Source organism: Rhododendron vialii, chromosome 9a (genome assembly GCF_030253575.1).
Source record: "Rhododendron vialii isolate Sample 1 chromosome 9a, ASM3025357v1".
NCBI lineage: Eukaryota > Viridiplantae > Streptophyta > Magnoliopsida > Ericales > Ericaceae > Rhododendron > Rhododendron vialii.
In genome coordinates this window covers 25,596,293-25,619,309 of record NC_080565.1, presented here as the reverse complement: position 1 = coordinate 25,619,309, position 23,017 = coordinate 25,596,293, and the positions used below count along the sequence as shown (strand labels likewise).

The window sequence follows — 23,017 nt, the reverse complement described above, 5'->3', positions numbered from 1 at the left end:
AAAAACAAGAATGCTAAAAAAAAGGAGGTTAAAAGTAATTTTGAATTTCTGAAATTAGAGCTAGAGCTTTGACAGCTGATTGGTGGAGTGGGGTTAAAGTTCTAAAAAAAGAACTTTATTGCATATTTATTTATGACTAAAAAAAGAATGAGTTAAAAGTAATTTTTGGAAGTAAAAGTAGTAAAAAAAAGAAAAGGTTACAAAGAGGAGGTTAAAAGAACTTTTGAATTTATAAAATTGTGGCTAAGGCTTTGGCGGTTGGTTGTGGGGTTAATTGGTGGTGTGGAGTCGATTCTAATAAGAAAAAAAGGGAGGGAGAGAGAGGGAGAAAAGGTAAAATTTGAAAATAAAAAATAGGGTTAAAGTAATTTTCGATAAATAATAACAAAAAAAAGAACTTTATTGCATATTTATTTACCAATAAAAAAAGAAAGAGTTAAAAGTAATTTTTGAATGTAAAAAGTAAAAAAAAAAAAAAAAAGTTAACGCCTTCCGTTAACTCCACCCGTTACATATTGACGGAATTGGACGGCAGGGGTCTAATTGGTAACGGAATGCTAAGTTCAGGTGTTTTTTTGCCAATAGTAAAAGTTCAGGTGTTTTTTTGCAAGTTGTCAGAAAGTTCAGGGGCTTTTTTGAAATTTTCCCAAAAAACTAGGCCTAAATAATGAAAAAAACAATTCCAATAAGTCTAAATAAATTTAATTAATTTTGGATTCTTTAGCATGAAAATTGAAGTGAATAAGTGATTAGGAAATTAGATATTCAATTGGTTTTGATTTAAACAAAAAAAAATTCTTTTATGAGTCCTAATAGTATACATGTTTTGTCTTTCCATAGTTATATTGATATGTTTCTATACATGTTAACCAAACATGATTTTAAAAAATCAAATCTCCAACTAATTAGGAAATTCAAAAGAATCAAAAGTAATCGTGTCATGTCGTTTCAGGTTAACGTGTCAACCCAAAAAATTAAATAGAAAATTAGAGGCTGGTCCTCTATTTTAGGTTCGGTTTGATCCCAAGCCTAAATATTATTACCGAACCTAGATAGGCTTGGTTATGTTGACTAATGACTTTTTTGCCCACAAAAATGCAATAAAAAAAACTGAACTCACTTCCCCCTGCTCTCTCTCTCTGTCTATCCCTCTCTCTCCCTCAAGATTGGCCTCCCTGCCGGACGTTTTCTCCGGCGACGACAGCGATCGGTATATCAGAGGACACTTGTTTGTACCATATTTCACCGCCTGTCGATCGACCGAAAGGTGGCGTTTATGGGAATGCAAAATTGGTAAACAACACTCCATCACGGTGGCGCCGGCAAAGAGCACGTCACCCCTGGCGGCGCCTCGGGCTTCGGCAGCATCAAATGAGGACGAATCATCCGTTCAACGTCACCATCGATATTCAAATCACGAGCTGTGTTTTCCCAGTGACCTCCATCTTCGGCGACTCCGACGGCTCGTCATCAACACGATCATCTCTCTCCTTGATCGCAATTTTCATGAATTCTAAATCAGCACTCGTGTGATCGCAATTTTCGTAAATTCTAAATCAGCACTTGTGTGGCTTCCAATATAACTTGTGTTCGAAATCGACATCAACGGAATTGGAGAAATTAACGGGAGCGTATCTCTTGTCGTCGTTGTCAAAGGATTCCGAGTTTCCGTTGGAAAGTTCCTCGATCGTTTATCTCGCCATTAACGGCGGCCATGGACATGCTGTGTACCGAGAAGTTAAATTTGCAAGAGATTTGAACCAGCATACTACTGACTGATCACTGGTCAGTAGCATTTTTCCTTTTTTTCTTGTTGCCATGGCAACAGAAATTACAGATGTTACTTAAGGAGTCAAGATGCCGTTTAAAACAAATTTTAATAAGAGATACTTTGATACTTGAGGTTTATTATAGGGGTAATGTTGTGTGATTATATTATGTGAACTGTAAATTTACATATTCTAATTTTCATAGTCAGTTCACAAAGTTAGTTTTCTATGAGAACAGTCAATTCTTATAGAACTACATAGAATTATGAGAATTGACAGTTCACATAACCAGTTCTCAGCTTAGTTCACATAGCGAGTAAAGTTCTCATAGAGAATTGAGCAGTTCTCATATAATTGACTATAAGACTTGACAGTTAAAAATTCAATTCTAAATCAATTTATTTCCTATGTGAACTATTACTTTTTTATTTTGATTACTTTTTTAAGACGTGTCGGTAAGAACATTTATAACTATATTTAATTTTAATTACCTTTTTGTTTTTTGTTTAATTTTTGTTCGTGTGTTATTTTCTATGAGAACTGTCTATGAGAACTATGTATTTTTTAATGAGAACTGCGTATTTTTTATAAGAACTGTCTATTAGAACCATGTATTTTCTATGAGAACTATATATTTTTTATGAAAACTGTGTATTTTAGTGTGTGTATTTTTCAATTCACATAGTCCAGTTCTCATAACCAGTTCACAAAACTAGTTCTCTATGAAAACAGTCACTTCTCATAGCCAATTCTCATAGAACTGACTATGAGAATTGACAGTTCACATAGTCAGTTCTCATAGCTCAGTTCACATAGCCAGTTTTCTATGAGAACTGGACAGTTCTCATAGAACTGACTATGAGACTTGACAGTTCTCATAGCCAATGGTATTTTTGTCTGAAATAATATGATTCAAGAATTGATTCTAAAAATATAGCTCTCATAGCCTCAATTCTAATAGCCATAGTTCAATGGTATTTTTGTCCAAAATAATATGTTAACTCGGGTTATATGAAATGACGGAGATATTTTTGTCACGACCCTGACCTGCCCCTTGAGGTCTTAATCATGACAAATGCCAGTGATTTCTCACTAAGGCCAAATCACAAATCAAATATCACCTAAACAAGTGATAATCAAAAGTGGCTAAAACATAACAGCGGAAGCAAAAGTCAACTTTTATTAATAATAAACCAAAATCTTACATAGATTTTACAAACCAAAAGGTAAACCTCTTAGAGCTGCGCTTACTTGCAAACTCAAAAGCTAAACAAACCATATACATGTCTAAGTGTACAAGCATAACTTCCTTTTACAAGTTTCCAAAAATATACACATCCCAAAAGTAAACACCACCCTACCCTACGCGTCGATTCCTGAAAGGTGGAAAAGAAAATCCATAAGCCAAAGCTCGTGTGAATAATTAATACTTAACTCACATGCCTTCCATGGATAATGCAAAATAATTTGATAAAATTTCAAACTAAAAAACTCAAATCCATAAGCCAAATATAATGTACATTCCGCTATTCAAAATTCAAATACTACCGGGCGTCCCCGGTGGTGGATAAGCCAGACGTCTACGCATTATCCCAAAACACACACCAACCTCAAACACCCTTGCTAGCCATTAAGCCGTCCCCTAGCAAGACCGGACGTTGGGGAGATGAAATACAACTACTAAAGCATGGAATTCAACATACAAAACATGAATTCAAGTAGGAGATGTAAGAATCACCAAGTTAAATCTTCAATTCAAGGCAAATAAGGTTTTTCCTAATTTTTCCCCTCTTCTTCTCCTTCTTATCTCTGTTAATCGGTCTCTCTCTCTCTCTCTCTCTCTCTCTCTCTCTCTCTCTCTCTCTCTCTCTCTCTACGTTTTTTTATAAGAATAAGGGAAGACCGTAGTTTTGTTTTGCTAGGCTTAGAAAAATTATTAAGTGTGTGTGTGTCATATGCCAACTTATGCTCCAATTTCTTTTAGCTAGCAAATTAAACCCAATAACTCACATATTAAACCTAAAACACATCACATAATTAACTTAAAACATAATTAAAGATTAGGGGTATTACACCCACCCCCACTTAAAAAAAGTTTGTCCTCAAACTTAACCTTATATTGGAAAAAGATATGGATACTTCTTTAGCATTTCCTCCTCCGTTTCCTATGATGCCACTCCCCCACATTGATTGGACAATATAACCTTGCCTCTAAGAACCTTGTCCTTCCAACCAAAAATTCGATCAGGTTTTACCTCGTAGCTCAAATCCTTCCGAAGTTCTATATGAGTCGTTACATTGACATGTGAAACACGTTGTGAACATATGAGAATTCCGGCGGTAAGGCCAACTGGTAAGTTGTCTCCCCAATCTTCTCTAGAACTTCAAATAGCCCAACATTTTTCAGTTATAGTTTCCCGCCTTTCCAAACCATTTCACTCCTTTTATTGGCAATACTTCCAAAAACACAAAGTCTCCGGCTTCAAATTCCAACGGCCTCCTCTTCGTATCCAGGTAACCCTTTTTTTTTTTGGCGTTGCTTCCGACCTTTCTTGGATTATCCAAATCCTCTTAGTAGTTTCATTGATTAGTGCCGGCCCTTCAAATTTTCTCTCCCATTTCATTCCAACATATCATTCCAACATATCGGTGATCGACATTTCCTTCCATATATTGTCTTGTACAATGCCATTCCTATGCTTGCCTGATAGCTAATGTTGCATGCAAATTCCAGCAATGATAAGTTTTCTCCCAATTTTCTTGAAAATTCAAATCACAAATTTGAAGCATATCTTCCAAAACCAGAGTCACTCTTTTAGACTAACCATCAGTTTGTAGACAAAATTTTGTCTTGAATCTCCACTATGTGCCCATAGCCTTTTACAAACTCCTCCAGAAACAAGAAGTAAATTTCAAATCCCGATCCGACACGATAGATACCGCTGTGCCATAAAACCGTATAATCTCTCTAATGTACAATACAACCAATTGATCTACAGTTAAAAAAAAAAAAACATTCACGGCCAAAAGATATGCAGACTTAGTCAAAATCGATCAATAATCACCCATATTGTGTCATTACCTTCCTTTGTGCGTGGCAATCCCATAACAATGTCCATTGTGATATGATCTCATTCCCATTCTGGTATAGACAACGGTTGAAGCGACCCTGCTGGATTTTTATGTTCAGCCTTAACTCATTGGCACGTCAGGCATTACAAAACAAATTCAGCTACCACAACGATAGGCTGACAACTTTCAGAACCTGTGTAGTATACTTCGACTGCTTATTGGATTGCGGGGAAAGAATAGTTCTGAATTCTAGAGAAATTCCCACAATACCCCATAGCTAGAACAGAATTTTAAGAAAATAAATCTCAGAGCTCCATCTCAATAAGTAAAGAATAAATAGATTTAGTAAACCATCATCGATCACTTGAATAAGATCATCCCAAGCAAAGTAAGATTGATATGTCCATAATGATATATTTCCCTTATACTTTGTTTCATTCAGCCTGCCAGTGATACAGCTTCGTACTGCCCGTTGCTTAACATATATTAAATGATGTGAGAGTAGTGTTATTGGATACATATAACTTAACCGAATACAAAATATCAGAGTATCATCTTCTTTTGATAGCAAGGTCTGATCGAATACCTTCTTCTATTTTAATTCTATCAGTCATAAATCGGAATTTTGAACTTACCACAATTTCACCGATAAATAGCATTTCTGGTATAAAAGTAGCACATTCATAACCTCCGATTAAGTCCATTCATCTTTGCTGTCCCAAAGTCTATCCTTTCCGCGTTACAAATATTCAAACTTTGATAACCCGTAAGATCCTCCAAGTCTCACCCCATTGACAATGCTTCCATTACTTCAACACAGCACAATAATTGTCCACTCTAAAATTATGTATTAGATGAGTACATTCGCAAGTTTTTAGTCATCTTCCCACGATACATCAGCTCTCAATCTAACCTCTGACAAGATACATCACTATAGATCATGTACCCTCCATTTTTCAGAAGAAATAGTCAATGCAGACGTCATTATTAATCTATTCCTCGAATCTCATAAATTCTTTTCACAATAATCTATTCAATTGAAATTCGCCCTCTTAGTCAATTTAGTTGACAACGTAGTAATAATTGGAAGAAAACTCTTCAAGTGACAACAATAACATTCAATTATAACAAAAGCGAATCCTGCTCAGAGCAACGATAATACCTAGACATGTTAGAAGAAAACTCCATCCAAGTGATAATATTATCCAGCTAAATTCAGGAAACTTTAAGCTCCAGTAACAATGATTAACCCATTCCTAGTTAACAATAGCCCCAACTCTATTAAGATCTACCAAATACCATTTCCCCAATGACGTAGCCCAAAAATATTTTCCAGCCTAATTAAAATTCAAACATGCCCAATTTCCCCATGACTTTTCCCCTCTCAATATGTGTACAGTCGGTATATAAAACATTCCCTATATTTTCCATTGCCTCGTAAGTGGACCAATGTATCATTGATAGAAATTGTAGCAGAGAGATCAACATACAGCTGATACAAAGACAATCATAGAGATATCATCATCAAATCACATTGTACCATTCTTCTTTTCCAATAAATGACTTTGATGTTCCCCCAAGGAAAACACTAAATTGAAAAATCCTCCGCGAAATGAATCCCGATAGTAATTTAATATTGAACTCCATTTTCCTTGTGATATAGCAAACTGGTAACTCATCTAATAACATATCAGAAAGTCTCAAATCCTCAATAGTCGGTTGACTGTGCACCCCAAATCCTTACTTAAATGACATATGCCAAATAACCCAAACATCCTTTCCTCGATAATTTTCCTTGCCTCAAAAATAAAATATAAGATTGCCCAAAGTGACGTCATGATTACTCCAAACTAAGTGTTGATCTTGACAGCAAATTACTATCTCTTTAAGGAAGCAATCAATTATAGCATAATAGGAGAGTAACCAATCCAACCCCAGTACGGGCACCAAAATAACCCATATTTGAAAAGATTAAATTAGCTAGCAAATGTACATTTCCAAGTTTCAACTAGTATATTATATGTGTTGTAAACAGTAGAGCACATAATACTACTACTTGTAGGCTGTAACATATGCATTTCAGGTTCAAATAGTCAAGTGAGACAGTCAGTTCATCAGTAAGCAGTGCAAAAACAAACCACTACGCAGATCTCGAATCAATAATTATTTAAGCTAAGCTACCACAAATCTAAATGGTACCTGACACCCCCAAGTTCACATTTTGAGGTTCCTCTTGCACCAAAGCAAGAACACTGTCCTGCCTTTTTCCCGGATCCAATTTTGTCCCCGAACTCTGCCTCGAATTGGTAGTAACCGTTGGTTTTGATGTAGATCTTGAACTAATTGTAGTTGTTGACCTTTTCACAAATCCTGCCCTTGACACCTTTGGACAATCCCTCATTAAGTGCCACATTTTACCACATTTGAAGCATGCTCTTGTATCCTTATAACACTGAGCCCTATGCATCGTTCTACATTTTGGACATGGCCGGAACCCGCTAATATTACTACTACTTTCACCCTGAATCCATCTAGATGTTCTCACGTTCTGCCTCTTAAATGGATTATTCTGAGCCTGTTGATTCACTGTGTGAAGTAACCCCTTAAGTACCCGTTCGATCCTTTCCATTCTATCCACCAAAGACTATGAAGGCTGTACTCTCTCTGGCACATCATTATTCTCCATTTGCTAATTCAAAATAAGGGAAATTCACATTGTACAAATAATATAACAATCATGTAGATTATGCATGTCTAATCATGTATCAACACGTCAGAAATCACATAGCAAGACATTTGATATAACTTACTTAGCACATAGATTTCAATTGTCCTATAGCTCTGAGGGTACGTGAGTGAGCCATTGCTAGTCGTGCATCTCATTGTCCCTACGTATTGCTCTGATACCAAAAACTTTGTCACGACCCTGACCCGCCCCTTGAGGTCTTAATCATGACAAATGCCAGTGATTTCTTACTAAGGCCAAATCACAAATCAAATATCACCTAAACAAGTGATAATCAAAAGAGGCTAAAACATAACAGCGGAAGCAAAAGTCAACTTTTATTAATAACAAACCAAAATCTTACATAGGTTTTACAAACCAAAAGGTAAACCTCTCAGAGCTGCGCTTACTTGCAAACTCAAAAGCTAAACAAACCATATACAGATCTAAGTGTCTACAAGCATAACTTCCTTTTACAAGTTTCCAAAAATATACACATCCCAAAAGTAAACACCACACCACCCCACCCTACGCGTCGATTCCTGAAAGGTGGAAAAGAAAATCCATAAGCCAAAGCTCGTGTGAATGATTAATACTTAACTCACATGCCTTCCATGGATAATGCAAAATAATTTGATAAAATTTCAAACTAAGAACTCAAATCCATAAGCCAAATATAATGCACATTCCGCTATTCAAAATTCAAATACTACCGGGCGTCCCCGGTGGTGGATAAGCCAGACGTCTACGCATTATCCCAAAACACACACCAACCTCAAACACCCTTGCTAGCCATTAAGCCGCCCCCTAGCAAGACCGGATGTTGGGATTGCCATTAAATAGATTCGCAAATATTTCACAAATAGGTCCACCTTTCATTGGTATCCATGGAGTGCATAATTTATAAAACATGTTCAAATAAGCTCGATAAGGAAAACAACTTCAAAACCATGTGTTTAGGTATTAAATCACTCACCTCTATCCACGTGACGACTCGAACTCCTAGAACATTCAATCAAATGGAAACATGTTTAGACAATACTCAATGATTCTATTTATGCTCAATTCAATGCCCTAAAAGTGTTTAAGTTCAATTCAATCCAAATAAATCATAACTAATTCAACTAAAACTCAAAAAGAGTAAGATCAAGACACAAAGATAGCTAGCTCACATTTGTATTCCTAGGAAAACATTAGAGATCAACCCTCCAACTAGATTCATCTCAAGAAAGCAAACCAAAATTATTTTTCTGCAAGAAGCTTCACAGGACAGCCCAATTTTGAAACATCACTATAAATTGTGCTTTTAACTTTTTATAGTGATTCTAGTGCCTAAAGTTGCGTAACAGGATGTACTACAAGAGTTGTGAAAGAACCCAAGTCAGATTCGAACCTAAAGAATGGAAAAATGAGTAAATACAGTTGGTTCGCGAATCTGTCAGGAAACAGATTTCCTGTTTTCAACCCAGATTTCGGAAAATCACTATAAATTGAATTCTCAATGGTTTTGGGCCATTCCAGCGGCAAAAGAACAAGCTTTAAGTCTACTTTCTAACTTGTGAAGGAACCAATACCTAATTCAAAGTTTACGAATGAGACATTACGTAAAAACTGAGACCCAGTTTGCTGTCAGAAAACTGCTATGTACACATGCTACATACACGAAATTCTACTACTCAAATCCAACAAAATTCATCAACTAAACATGAAATACAACTACTAAAGCATGGAATTCAACATACAAAACATGAATTCAAGTAGGAGATGTAAGAATTACCAAGTTAAATCTTCAATTCAAGGCAAATAAGGTTTTCCCTAATTTTTCCCCTCTTCTTCTCCTTCTTTTCTCTGTTAATCGGTCTCTCTCTCTCTCTACATTTTTTGATAAGAATAAGGGAAGACCGTAGTTTTGTTTTGCTAGGCTTAGAAAAATTATTAAGTGTGTGTCATATGCCAACTTATGCTCCAATTTCTTTTAGCTAGCAAATTAAACCCAATAACTCACATATTAAACCTAAAACACATCACATAATTAACTTAAAACATAATTAAAGATTAGGGGTATTACAATTTTTGTCCGAAATATTATGTTAACTGGCTATGAGGATTGACAGTTCTCATAGCCTGTTCACACAGTCAAGGGTATTTTTGTCCTAAATAATATGTGTCAGGAGTTGATTATAAAAATATAAATTTTACTAAAAATAGACATATACACAAAAAGTTAAGAAGAATGGGCAAAATAGTAAAAATGCATGAAAAGCCAAGAAAAATGACTGAAATAAAGAAGGAATATTTTTGTCAGGACTAAATTAAGTCCAAACCTACTTTTTGGGGCTGGCCTAAAAATTTCCCAAAATTAAACGGCTATCCGTGTCCTTATCGAGTTGCGCGAGTCAAATCCGTGTTTGACCCATTTAATTATCGTGTTCGTGGGTCGTTTCATATTCGTGTTTGTGTCAAAAAATAATTGACCCAAACCCTCAAATTTCGTGTCGTGTTCGTGTCATGTTAACGAGTCGTATCCGAAATTTTCACCCCTAATATGGTACAAGTCTTTTGTACACTAGAATTTTGGTCCTGACAAAAATAGTTTTGGTATTATCATTTTCCAATAATAATATAGAGTAGAAAAAATAGAGAGTATTTATATAGTATTTGAAAGAAATATAAATAGGTGAAATGTACTACTCCCTTCGTCCCAAATTGCCCTAAACATCTAATATTGTCTAACGGACATATAACATAAGGGATCCATTTGGGTAACGTTTATAGATGGATCAGTGTGGAAGATTTTAAACCTTAGGTGTGTCTATGGAAAACAGATATAGATGAGAGGATGTTCGTGTAATTTTACATTTGTTCCTTTTGTAGTTTTAACTTTGTTTTCTAATCATTATCTTATTTCTCCCTCCAATCATTATCCTATTTCTTTAAGGGAGACTTGAATATTCATCCTCATACCTTATCACACGGAAGAATTCATCCCAGTCATTTTGAACAGTTATGTTTTTATCCTTTCAAATGGTGAATTACCTATTTTACCATTTTAATAATATATTCATATATGTTTTATTAAATTGACATCCTAAATTAGTGGGATTCAACCATTTTTTAATTTAGTAGGATTCAACCATTTCCTAATTTAGTGGGATTCAATCTCAATAATTACGAGAGATAATTATGAAAGATGATTTCCAAACTTAAAAGATTCGTAATAACCAAATTTCACCGATTTACATTCGAAAACCATATTTATTTTTTCATTTATACCACGTATTATCATGAAACTTTTTGGAACATGGTGGATTGACCATATTTTTATTTTTTGCAAAATTATCATTAAAAATATTTCAGACCATAGACAATATTCGTACTACCATGTTTTTTCATGGTTAATTTGTCATGAAAACAATAAACCAAAATCGTAATTTCTCGGCGGAACTTGAAAACCCATAACATTCCGGAAAAATAGCCCTTTTTGAAACATAGTGGATTGACCATATTTTTATTTTTTGCAAAATGATCTGAAGAAATATTTCGGAACATACACAATACTGACCATGTTTTTCATGGTTAATTTATCATGAAAAACAATAAACCAAAATCATGATTTCTCGGCGGAACTTGAAAACCCATAACATTCCAAAAAAAATAGCATGAAAAAATATGATTATAAAATGTTTTTTCAATCTGAAAAATAGGACTCTAATCATGTTTAGCAGGAAAAAAAGAAGAAGAAGAAGAGGAAGAGGCCATATGAAGTATATTTGAATATTTCAAACCAAGACCATATAAAAAGGATCAGGGATTATACTACTACTTAATTAACAAACTGGGCCGGGGCATTAGTTCAATATCATATATGTAAGATTTGAAAGGAGCCCCGTCTAAAAACCCACAAATAGCTTCCTTTTACTTTTCCGGCAAACAAAGTGGAAAAAAAATGGTGATGAATTCGTCAACACTAGTCACTCCGGGTGGCGGCGATGGAGGAAGAGCGGCAAGTATCTATCGAACGGCGAGCGCTGTCGGTTCCGTCGCCTTTGCGGTTGCGGTCATCCTATTGGTTGGCGACGATTTGCTTGATCGGTGACGACGGTTGGCCGGATGAGTTTTGCAGCAGTAGTGGTCTCGATTGGTGGGGGTTTGACCATCCCATTTTGATTGAAATGGTTGAGGATGAAATGGTTTTGTACAGTTTTGGGGAGGTGGTGGTCCAGATTTTGGGAGAGATTTACGGGATTGGATTGAATTATGCGCCGGGATTGCCGGAGTTATCTTTTCATCCCATTTTTCTGTGATATATATATATATATATATATATATATATATATATATATATATATATATATATATATCGGGACGGTTCAAGGGACACCCAAAAAAATACCTAAAAAAACACACCAAATCTCAATCTCATAGTTCCTGATCAAAATTTTATGATCCGAACCATTCAATGTGTGCAGAATGTGATTTTAAGGGCGCCCGCGAAAAAATAGCAAAAAAAATGACCGGAAAAGGCTTGATTTGAGCAGTTTTTATTTGAACCGTTCAATAAAAAACTGTTCGAAACTGTTCGGATCAGCTCTTCCCGGTCATTTTTTTTGCTGATTTTTTGCGGGTACCCTTAAAATCACGTTCTGATCACATTGAGCGGCTCGGATCATCAAAATTTGATCGAAACTATGATGTGTTTTTTTAGGTGTCTCCGGAACCGCCCCGTGTGTGTGTGTGTATATATAATATCCGAGGACACTATTGGTATTATGAAAAAATGAGGATGAAATCATAACTGTTCAAAAAGCACAGGATGGATGCTTACGTGGGATGAATTTTGAGGATGGATAATTAAATACTCCTTTCTTTAATTATTACTTTAATTTTTCTCTGTCTCTGTCTACTTATTACTCATTACTCATTACTCATTACTCATTTCTCTAATCATTACCTTATTTTTCTATTCACCCACTCCCAAAACTAAAATACCCATAACTAGCAAACAAACAAGGCCATATCTCTTCTCCAAACTAGTCCTGAAAACAAGTTTTCAAGACCGTTAGCCGAACAAATTATTTGGTTGTATAAAAAATTAGGAAAATATTTTACATGTAAAACATTTTCCATCAATTGGATGAAAATGACTTACTCTTAAATCTTCCGTAAGTTATTTTCCGAAATGAACCCGCTGTCTTCTATTGTAATTCTCACTACTCAGTTTCCTCGATCGTTAGTCTCAATTCTAATATTCTCAGAGCTCTTTACTATTTAAGTCCCCCTTTTTTTACACTATTTTGTTGATTTTTGAAAATGCCAATCAAATACCGAGAAATAAAAGTTTAAAATTTATTTTCTGAAAAAATATTTTACATAAAAAATATTTTTTCTATATTATACATTCCATCGAAACAAACGGAGCCCTAATGGGAAATCAATTTCTGCAAGATGCAACCAGATATGGGTGTTCTTTGTTTGATATGATATGATAGGCCCACAACTCGATCGTTCACGTCTTTTGCGATAATTTTCTTTTTTCTGTGCTGCTATTATCAATCACGTTGTAATAAAAAAACCTCTGTCTGCCGCCCTGTTTCTTTCTTTCGGAGGAATTCTAGATAGGTATGGGTATAAATAAATATGGGCTGTTGGTATATAGTACCTCGTTTTTATATATAATAATAATAAAATAATAATGAATACTTAATTGTTTTGGCTTTCTTTTAACCCATTTGAATGCTTGAATTCGTATTTTTCTTTATTTGCCTGTCTGATATATATCCATACTTAACAGATTTATATATTTCATGTTTGTAAATCTATCCCTTTCTATTTTGCAGTAAAAAAGTGTTGAATATGAGATCTAACCTTATGTTTAGATTTGTTGGAGAATTACAACTTAAAATTAATTGTCAGTAAGTAAGTAGAGTAACGTCTAGGTTTTTTTTTTTTTTTTGTGATCCGCAACGTCTAGGTTATATTAGCTAAGTTTAGTTGGTTTCGATGAGTGAAGTGAGATAAAATAGAGAGATTTAGTGATAGGTCCACTATAGATATTTCATAAATCCACAAGTCCACATAATAGTTTTGTAAAGCCATAAGTTCACACAACCTGAACCCTAGAATACCCTATGAAAGTGCATAAATGTAACAACCCGGATTTTTGACCCAATTTTTTTTCTAAATATAATATTATTTAGAATTATTTTTCTTAATGCAATTCTTTTTTTTAAATACAATTATGCATGCAATATATACATGCATTCTTTTTAAATTTTTCCTGCACACATATGCGTACATGCACACTCCTTCTCCTCCCTCACCTCAAACTCCTTCCGTCTCTCCGTCTCCTACTTAGTCTATATTTCCTCTCTAACCAAAATTCTATCAAACCAATCTTCCACTCCCCTTCAAACTCTCCCTAAACTATATATCTCTCTCCTCCCGTATTCCACCACCTCCATACTTATCCTTGCACCCCACTCCTCCCCCCACCTTATAAATACCACCTCCTACCGTCACCATACCTGTGCACCACTACCTCGACACCGAGATCGCCTCACCTCCTCCGTCTCGACCCTCCTCGGTAGCCACCTCCCCACACCACCATAACCGCCGCACCCCGCACTATCTCCCTCGGTTGCCATCGTCACCACCTGCCGAGAACACCACCACCAACCGTAGCCCTCCTTACACTGACCCGCCACCGTAGGCCACCACCTCGCCACTGAAATCTCCATTTTTCCATAGCCACCACCTTCCCGTATCACCTCTTTCAGCCTGTACCCGCCACCGACGGACTACCACCGGACACCGCCTTGAGTTTTTGGAACCCGTTTCTCGCTTTTCGACCGGACCCAAGGTAGACATATCTCTCCTCTACATCTCCCTAAGTATATTATGTGTTAATGTATTGAATCGAAGTGTTTCGAGGGGAAGAAATCAATCGGGGACGATCGCCACGACCGAAACCCAGTTTTCCGTTAAGTCTCTGTTCCTGGACGTTGGAAATTTGAAATTTTAAGATATAATTACAGTTTTCCCCCTTGACTATTTTAGTATAGTGTTTCGGTCCAAATTAGAAAACACAAGTTATGTTTAAATAATGATGATTAAGCCCCTAGGTTTACTAAAATAGTAAAATCTATGTTCTAGTCAACAATGCGTTTTAATTTTACAACTTAAATGTTATATTGGTATATAAAAAATTAATGTCATTATAATGTGAAGTATTATTTTACTTTTACCGATCATACAGACATTTTTTAATGGTTTTACTTTTATTCATGTAATTCTCTAAAATGCCTTTATTCATATATATATATATATATATATATATATATATATATATATATATATATATATATATATATATTACAACGTGGAGTTACTTATATGTTAATCTAATTTCATAAAATAAACTAATAGGAGACTAGATTTTGTTTTTTCTTTTTATAAAATTTTTATTAGACAAAAGTTTCTTATTTTATTAATAACATCTTGGCCATACAAGACTAAGGGCAACGGTCTATTCATAAAAAGTTATGTGATTACATTGCTTGTTATTGTTTTAATTACTATTCTGATTAATTGTATACTGTTTCAATACTTGATTTGAATGCTAGATTGGACCCTAGAGACATGGGGTGGTGTTGCGAAATAGAACTCATCTAGACGATGCTAGATAATGGATAAATTGAAAAGTTTTATTTTTAGATTGCCTGCAGGCGGAATTTTGAGATGTGATGAGTTGGATGTGATGGTTTGAAACTGGCAAAGTAAGCCCAGTGTTGATTAATGAATGATGATTGGCAAAGTAAGCCTAGTGATGATTGTGAAGTGGTATATAAGATAAGCGAACCCTAGTTATGATTCGGGCATGATAAGCTTTCTTTTGTTGTAATGAGAGGGATACACGGTAAGTACATAACTGAAGTGCAATCCGCGACAACAAAAGAAAGTGAGCTCATGGGACAGGGCATAGCTAGCGGTTGGGGAGGAAAGATCTCGCGGAGAGATCTTAGATTTCACATTAGGTTATGGATAGTAATGAACTGGCTTATGTGGAGAATATTTGTTTGGCTTCTTCGATTCAATATTATCTTGTTTACCTGCTAATTGTAAAGAAAGAGGGGTGGTTGGGTTGGATTATTCTACTGGGTGATTTATCACTCACGGATACGTCTGTATCCTGGCAAATCGTTTGCTTCGGCGATCAATTTGCCAGTAGGCACAAGATTCAATGGAGATGATTCAAAGATGATGCAGTTCAACACGGAAAGAATATCAGGAACGAAGATCGAGTATGCGTCAGATTTGTATCAAGCCTAGAGTCAACTCTGAAGTTAATGTATTTTGAATCAGTAAATTTATCTTGTGACTGTAATAGCTAAGCTTTATTTTGAAAAATTATATTTATTTAGCAAATTTTCTTAAGATTTTATTTTATATTGCTTCCGGAAAGTCGGGGCGTTACAATAAAACCCTAAACCTTATGAAAGTGCTTAAACCACTAAAACCATATAATAGGAAAGTACACCCTCTAAACCCTATAAAAGTGCCAAAACCCTAGGGTACTCTACGCTAGAGTAATCTACCATACCCTAGGGTACCCTATCCTATAATAAAAAAATGTACCCTAAAATCTTATAAAAGTACCTAAATCCTAGGATACCCTACCCTACTCTAAGGTACCCTAAAATGGACTTGAGACCTTACAAAATTAATAGGTGAACTTGTGAGCTTATGAAGTTCACATAATGGACCTAAGACTAATTTTCTATAAATTCTAACACACTCTCTCTCATGCAACTCGGATCAGTGGTAGACCCAGGAATTCGACATAGTGAGGGCACCAATTTTCTTTGTAACGTCGTAATATATGAGTTACAGTTAACACATTCACACCCAAATAATTTTAATTAGCATTCATGATAATGTAATAATTTTAAAGTATATATGTATTTTAATAACAAGCTACTTGGAAAAATTTGCGCACTTTGACTATATGCATTAAAACAAAATTATCACATGTTCATTATCTATTTTTCTATTATTAACTCTACAAGTACAAGTTTCGAGGACCAAAAATGCACAAATACAATGTGCGGATTCATATTGAATACTGCACAAATGATTGAAGACGTTGGAGAGTGGGACAAATCTTGGTTGTGAAAGAGTTGGATTTTGAAAAAAAACCCAAAAAAATTTATGTGAGTGGCCCAGTGGGACTCGAAGTCGCGTTATTCCTTTGCCATGGCTTATCTCTTACCACTAAACTAAATTTTAACATCTTACTCAATATAGCATAAATAATATATATACATATAAAATTAAGAATTTTTTTTAAAAAAAAGCATGGGGGCACGTGACTCCACGTGCTCGAAGGTGGATCCGCCCTTGACCCGAATGCACGTGAAGTTGCGAATTTAGAGGTGTCAAATAGAGCAGCCGTACTGTGCTGACCCAGCAGGCCAACCCCAATAAAATAACAAAGCTCCCAAATTCCAGAACATTATTTCGTGCACATGTATGGAGGCATATGCTTCCCTGTTTGTTGGGAGTTTCTAATACCACCCCCTTGTATCATATGTCCATTGACGTTAATCATAAGAAGATATAACGTTAACGTTAGGCATAATTACGGCGTAACAAAATAATACAGTACCATAAATGACATTATTACTTTTAAACAAGAGGCATAACGTTTTCAGCGTATTTTGCCTAACAGTCATAATGAAATCATATACTCCTATTTGAAACACATTACATTTTTAATGTCTCCCACATAACAATCATGACATATAATATTCTCGGCGGCCTCTTGTGGAATCCAGTGGCTGAGCTCGTGGGTGTTGCGGCGGTGTAGGCGGTTGGGTTGTGGTCTGGGTGTGTGGTTGTGGTGGCGGCGGCAGAAATGGCGGTGGGTGTGGTGGCAATCTGGGGCTGTTTGAGTTTAGGGGCGTTAGGGTTTGGTTTGGCCCTTTTGGGCCAGACCTTGGTTTTGGGCTAAATTGTAAATCTGGACTTTTAGCCTTTTAAATTTTGAGCTTTATCGTTTAATCTGGGCATCTTGAGGGACACAAGGTGTTTTGGGCTGTGTTCCAACAGGTGTTTTCATCTAGCATTTTGTTGGATTCCCCTTCCCCTCTCCCCCAACTCGATGAACCCCTTGTCAAGTTTCTTAATAAACTTTTGTTGCTTATATATAAAAAAAAAACAATCACCACATATTAATTAGAATAATATTCACCACGAAATGATATATAGCTTTCGTCATTAAAATCCATTACATTTCAGGGTTCACATGTACAATAAGAGAATGACGCTTCACCAGGAAAATATTACAGAAACATAAGCAACTCAACGGTACAAATTTAACATGGCCCATAACTACAGGGGAAAAAAAAATTGCACACCACACTCATATTAGCAACAACCCGACAAATCCCCGAACCAAATCATGAACTTAGTATATATATTTGTATGGCACACAAACATGCACACACCCACGGGTAGTATTACTTGAGATAGTGAGCCTCAATGTCTTTGGTGAGCACAATGCAGAAGTCCATGAGAGAGTTGGGATCTTCAATATCCCCACTCAGCTTCTCGTACTCGAAGGTCCAAGTCACCAAGTTGTTGCCCCCTAATTTTGTGTCCACTTGAACAGTGGTTATGAACGTCTTGTAAAGCTGCATGAGATCTCCTTCGACTATCTTGAACGTCACCAACTTCTTTTCCTCGTCTATTGCTTCAATAAATTTCTTAGCAATCTTCTCCTTCCCATCTGCCATGTAAGTTTTTGGTAATTATTCAGTACTCTGGTAATATATTTGTAAAATTGTTCAAAAAATATGCACAATAGTACGTTATTTGTATCCACAAATAGTACTATTTTCAAAGAAAGAAAAATAACAGTATGAAAGAGTAATACAATAAAGAAAGTATAAAAAAAACAACAACGAAATACCAGGAAAAAAAAGAAGTTATTTTCATACCATGAGTATAATTCAAGAAGATGATAGAACCAACAGTCCCCCAATCACCTTCGTGCAAATCAACACTTTGAATGTTAGCAGGTGACATAGTTGATATGTGATGTGGTTTGTATCGAAAGAGCTAATGAAAAATATCTCCATCCGACTTGATCTCTACTTGCCTTACCATCTTCCCACTTAGATCCATCACTTTAAAGTATTAGTGATTTGGAGCAACACCCAAGAAATCCCAAAAGTATTTTAGATAAACTAGAGAAAATTATTGGAAAGGCTGTAAGAGGTGAAGTAAAAACTTAGGCCTTTGTTGCCTTTATATGGTGGACAGTTCTGACTTGGTGAGATTTAAGATCACTGCTGAACTTGTGAAAACAATTACTAATGCGTACGTAATCTTTTTTTTTTTCCATGTTAATAATTGTTTTTTTATCAGCAAAAAAAATAATTTATAAATTATTGAAAGGATTACAACAACTAAAAAGACACATAGGTATGACGGCACCACAATAAATTAACGACGATCCCAACTAGGTTAGCATCCACAACACTCGACAATCATATGCCATCCAAGCACCCTGGAAGAGAAATGGTGGCAAAAAACCAACCAAAATAACTCTCCCGAAACAAAAGGAATAAAGCAAATACAAGCGAACATGAAGGCACAGACACATCTGTACTAACTGATACAAAATAAACCAAAGCTTGAACTTGATATTCCAACATATCATGTTAAGTGTTAACTTACCAAAATCTGTTGGTTCTCGGGTGAAGTTTTCGCCGGTGTGCCCATGATTCGTTAAATCTTTGTAATCTTTTTCAAAGGTTTAAATTTTTTTGCTGATAAAAAAATAACATACCAAAACGTGAACATGAACAACGAGATCACCCCGCCAGACCCGGTCCAATATAGCGTAAAATTATAACTCCACAATAAGAAAGTTGCGAGCACTTTGCATGTATCAAATTAAGTATTTAAGTTCGAACTCAATACCTTCTAAAGGAAAAGCCTGAGCTCTCACCACTTAGGCTAGCTAGCACCAAGTGACTAACTCAATATCTCCCTAACAGAAAGACCATTTCCCACCACTTTGGAACCCAAGTAGCTATACACCGAGTTATATTCAGAGTAGTAATCGTTACAGTTTTTTTTTTCTAAGCAAAAATAATTTATTAATCTTTATAAAGGAGTGCAAAGATTAAAAGGATCAAAGGCACACCGGCATAAAGCCACCCAGACCTAAAGAAAGGCAAGACGTATAATCGTTACAGTTTTGATCAATTACAGAACGTGCGCTATATCCTTTTTTTTTTTTTTGAACGGTGAAAAAGAAATTATATTAATCGATTGCAAAGATTACAAAGAATTAAAAGGCAAGAGCGAGAGAATCACAACAGCAGGACAAGCATCCCAACGAAATTGTCACCCATGCCCCATGACAATCATTTGCTGCTCAAGCCTAACGAGGTTGAAACGTTGCATGGGTGATCAAAATTAGAATATAAATCATAGAGGTTCACCTCTTGATTGAAAGAAATCTGCACTTGACTAGATGTTTTCTATTAATCTTGTTGTATCTCATTATGAAGCTCTTCAATTCCCAAATAAGTCCTTATGCCACAAGGTTCACTAGCTAGCCAGGCCAGAAACTGATTGATTTACTTTAAACTGAGGGAAAAATCCATGTTCAGAAATTTCTTTTCGTTATTTAGATTAGACAAGAGTAACGATAAATTCTTGGTTTCGGCTTTGTCCTTTCGGTTTACTTTCTTGAGTTTCGATTTATTCCTTTTGGTTTTACGTTGTTCTGGTTGTTGCGGATGTTCGGTTTTTTTTTCTCTCTCTGTGGTGTTTTCGAATTGGTTCCTTGCCTTCTTTTTGGTCTTGTTCTCGGGTGTTATTTTACCGGGGTGCCCGTGATCTGTCAAATCTTTGTAATTTTCTTCAAAGCTTTATAAAAAAAATTTGCTCATAAAAAAAAAATCTGCCCGGAGATTTCCTCCTCCCTCGTGTAGTTGCAGTCTTGCAGTCTCACTTTCCCGTTTGGAATGTGTAATGACTAGAGTAATTAATTTTGAGTAGATTTTTTAGTGTAGGGCCCATGCTGAAAAATCTGCCCATAAAGTCTTTCTTCTTAGTATCAGTTGTTGTCCCGGGTTAATTGGCTTGGCTCTATGACAGAAATAAAACATTTATTACTCAATTTTCTATTTTGTGGTACTCTTCTGTCTCTAGGGCAAAATGGTGTCCATTTATTCTGGAACAGAAAAGCTATACGCACCGACGCCCACTGTAGGGAAATTGTACTGACGGCCGCGCCGGGCCGTCTCTGGCCGCCGAACGGCTGATCCGAGTCATCAAAAAAAATTTTAGATCAAGCACCCTACATACATCGGATGCCGTTGATTCCTGCGATGGGCCCCTTTTTCAAAAAAATAAAAAATTTGGACAGCTGGGATCGACCGTCCGGTGGCCGGAGATGGCCTAACGCGGTCGTCGGTTCGATTTCCCTACGATGGACGTCGGTACCTCTAGCAGGACTCATTCTGGAATACGACCAATTATGCCATTGTACTATGAAAAGGGACACTGCACTCAATTAAAAGTGTTGGCAAGAAGCGATATTTATAATTGGTCCTATTCCAAAATGAATGGTCTCATTTCACAAGGGATGAGGTTAAAAGTGTCGCTTCTTGCCGACACTTATTATTGGTCCCATTCCCAGAGCCGGCTTATAGCCAAGGCGAGGGAAGCGAGCGCTTCGGACCTCCGAAAAAAATTAAAAACGAGGGCCCCTAAATTTTTAGGATTCCTATATATATATATATATGGTCCACAAAAAATTGCACTAGACTTCTTTACACAAAATAGGCCCAATTGAAATTTAGGAGCAACAAAATAGGCCCAATTGAAATTTAGGAGCCACAAAATAAGCCCAAATTGTGGAATTATTCATTAGAAACACTAATGCATTAAAAAAAAGAAAAAGAAAATAACTTAAGGGTCTGCAGGATCTAGCAAGGAAGATATAGCCAATCAAAAAAAATCAAAAAAGAAAAAGAAGATATAGCTGATCATAAAGAGTAAGTACGGCAGGAACTAGAAACGCTTCATGCTTGAGGAGTCGAAAGGGAGGAAAGACAACAACCAACGACTGTGAACGGAAAATACTTGCACAAGGAATTCCTTGAGGCCTCTCTTTTACTATCTCCAACTCTCCACCTCTACCAAGTAAGTTTTTTATTATCTTAACCAGTTGACCTAATTGGTAAAATTTGTAGATCACTTTTGTATGAAAAATATAGGGTGGCCTCATTCAAGAGGTTCGCTTCCGACCTCCAAAATTTATGAGCTGGCCTTGCCCATTCCAAAGTAAATGATTTCATTTCACAAGAGATGATGCATACGAGGTGCATCCCCTAAATAACGCCCATAGAGATGATTAGAGGTTGACCTCACCCTTCTAGTCTACCTCGCATGGCTTCCTGTAAATCAGCTCACGACTATCTACCAAAGGAAATAATGTCAAAACACTTTCTGTTAATACCAAAATGTTTATGTATAAGAACCTTACCCTACACATGGTAATGAGTTAGAAATTCTTACACTCAAGCACTAATAAAAATAGTTTTGATAAATGGGCATCCTTTAGCGAATTATAATGAGTTAGTATTACCGTTCAACATAGACTAGATATTCAACTCTCAGAAAATGTTCGTAATCATTGATCGGTCTTGTTCAGGTCATTTTCAGGCTCTTTTCAGGTCTGTTTTGATGATCAGGATCATTGATATTTTAGATCTTGGAGAGAACATTAAGCACATAACAAAATATTGCTAATTGGATATCGTTTGATGTGTTTTCGAAACATATTTATCTCTAGAAAATAAATTTTTATCCAGTGTTGCAATTTTTTCGAGATAAATGTGCTATCCGATCACAGAAAAGCTACGTGCACAGCATGCTGTGCACAGAGCCCTTTTTCTCCCGCCTTGGGTTGCACAAAGATGATTGGAGCCGCTCATTTTGTTCAAAACATGTCGTTTAAGGTCTCTGTTAAAAATGAGCTTCGTTCGATATCGTTAGAGGCGTTAACAAAACACCCAAAAGCACTTCAGAATTTAGGCGAGGCAACCCATGGCGGCTTGGCAAATTTGTAGTTCTTGGGAGTTCATTGGTGCGTTCATACTTGGCTGGAGTGCATCTGATCGTCTGGGTATTTGGTGTCTTTTGTCCTTAACTTTGCACTTTTTCTCAGACTCCTAATTAGTTGTTAGGCAGTTTAAAAGTGTCGCTATTGCGTCAGGCCATGTCTGGGTAAGGATGAAAAGACATCGATTGCCTTGTGATTTACTTGTTTTCTATTTGTTAAACGATTAGTTCAGCTTTGTCCAAGTTCTTTGTAATGATCTCCGTTTTGTAAGTGGCGTTGGGCGTTTATCAATATAATCTTCTCACT

General features: G+C 36.1%; 1 protein-coding gene and 1 pseudogene across 3 annotated transcripts; both read right to left on the bottom strand.

Annotated features, from left to right (window-relative positions):
- Positions 1-4,399: 4,399 nt before the first annotated feature.
- Positions 4,400-8,817, bottom strand: LOC131301873 (uncharacterized). 3 transcript variants are annotated; one of them, XM_058328364.1, is made up of 2 exons: positions 7,041-8,817; positions 4,400-5,284 (listed from the first exon to the last, which is right to left on the bottom strand). In XM_058328364.1, exons 1-2 carry the CDS (start codon positions 7,468-7,470, stop codon positions 5,280-5,282), a joined length of 435 nt encoding a protein of 144 aa, XP_058184347.1. In that variant the 5' UTR covers positions 7,471-8,817; the 3' UTR covers positions 4,400-5,279. The 3 variants fall into 3 exon arrangements, with proteins under 3 accessions (XP_058184347.1, XP_058184345.1, XP_058184346.1); XM_058328362.1 differs by having other exon boundaries at positions 4,400-4,659; XM_058328363.1 differs by lacking the exon at positions 4,400-5,284 and adding an exon at positions 5,813-5,870.
- Positions 8,818-18,060: 9,243 nt separating this feature from the next.
- Positions 18,061-18,750, bottom strand: LOC131301875 (kirola-like; annotated as a pseudogene).
- Between the last annotated feature and the right edge of the window lie 4,267 nt (positions 18,751-23,017).

What these genes read in the sequence shown, in the direction of transcription:
- LOC131301873 (XM_058328362.1), bottom strand. Translation starts at nt 7,470, where the DNA reads ATGGAAAGGATCGAACGGGTACTTAAGGGGTTACTTCACACAGTGAAT. An exon ending in TGTGAACTTGGGGGTGTCAG is followed by an intron (nt 4,660 to 7,040) that starts GTACCATTTAGA and finishes TTGTTTCTGGAG; the next exon opens with GAGTTTGTAAAAGGCTATGG.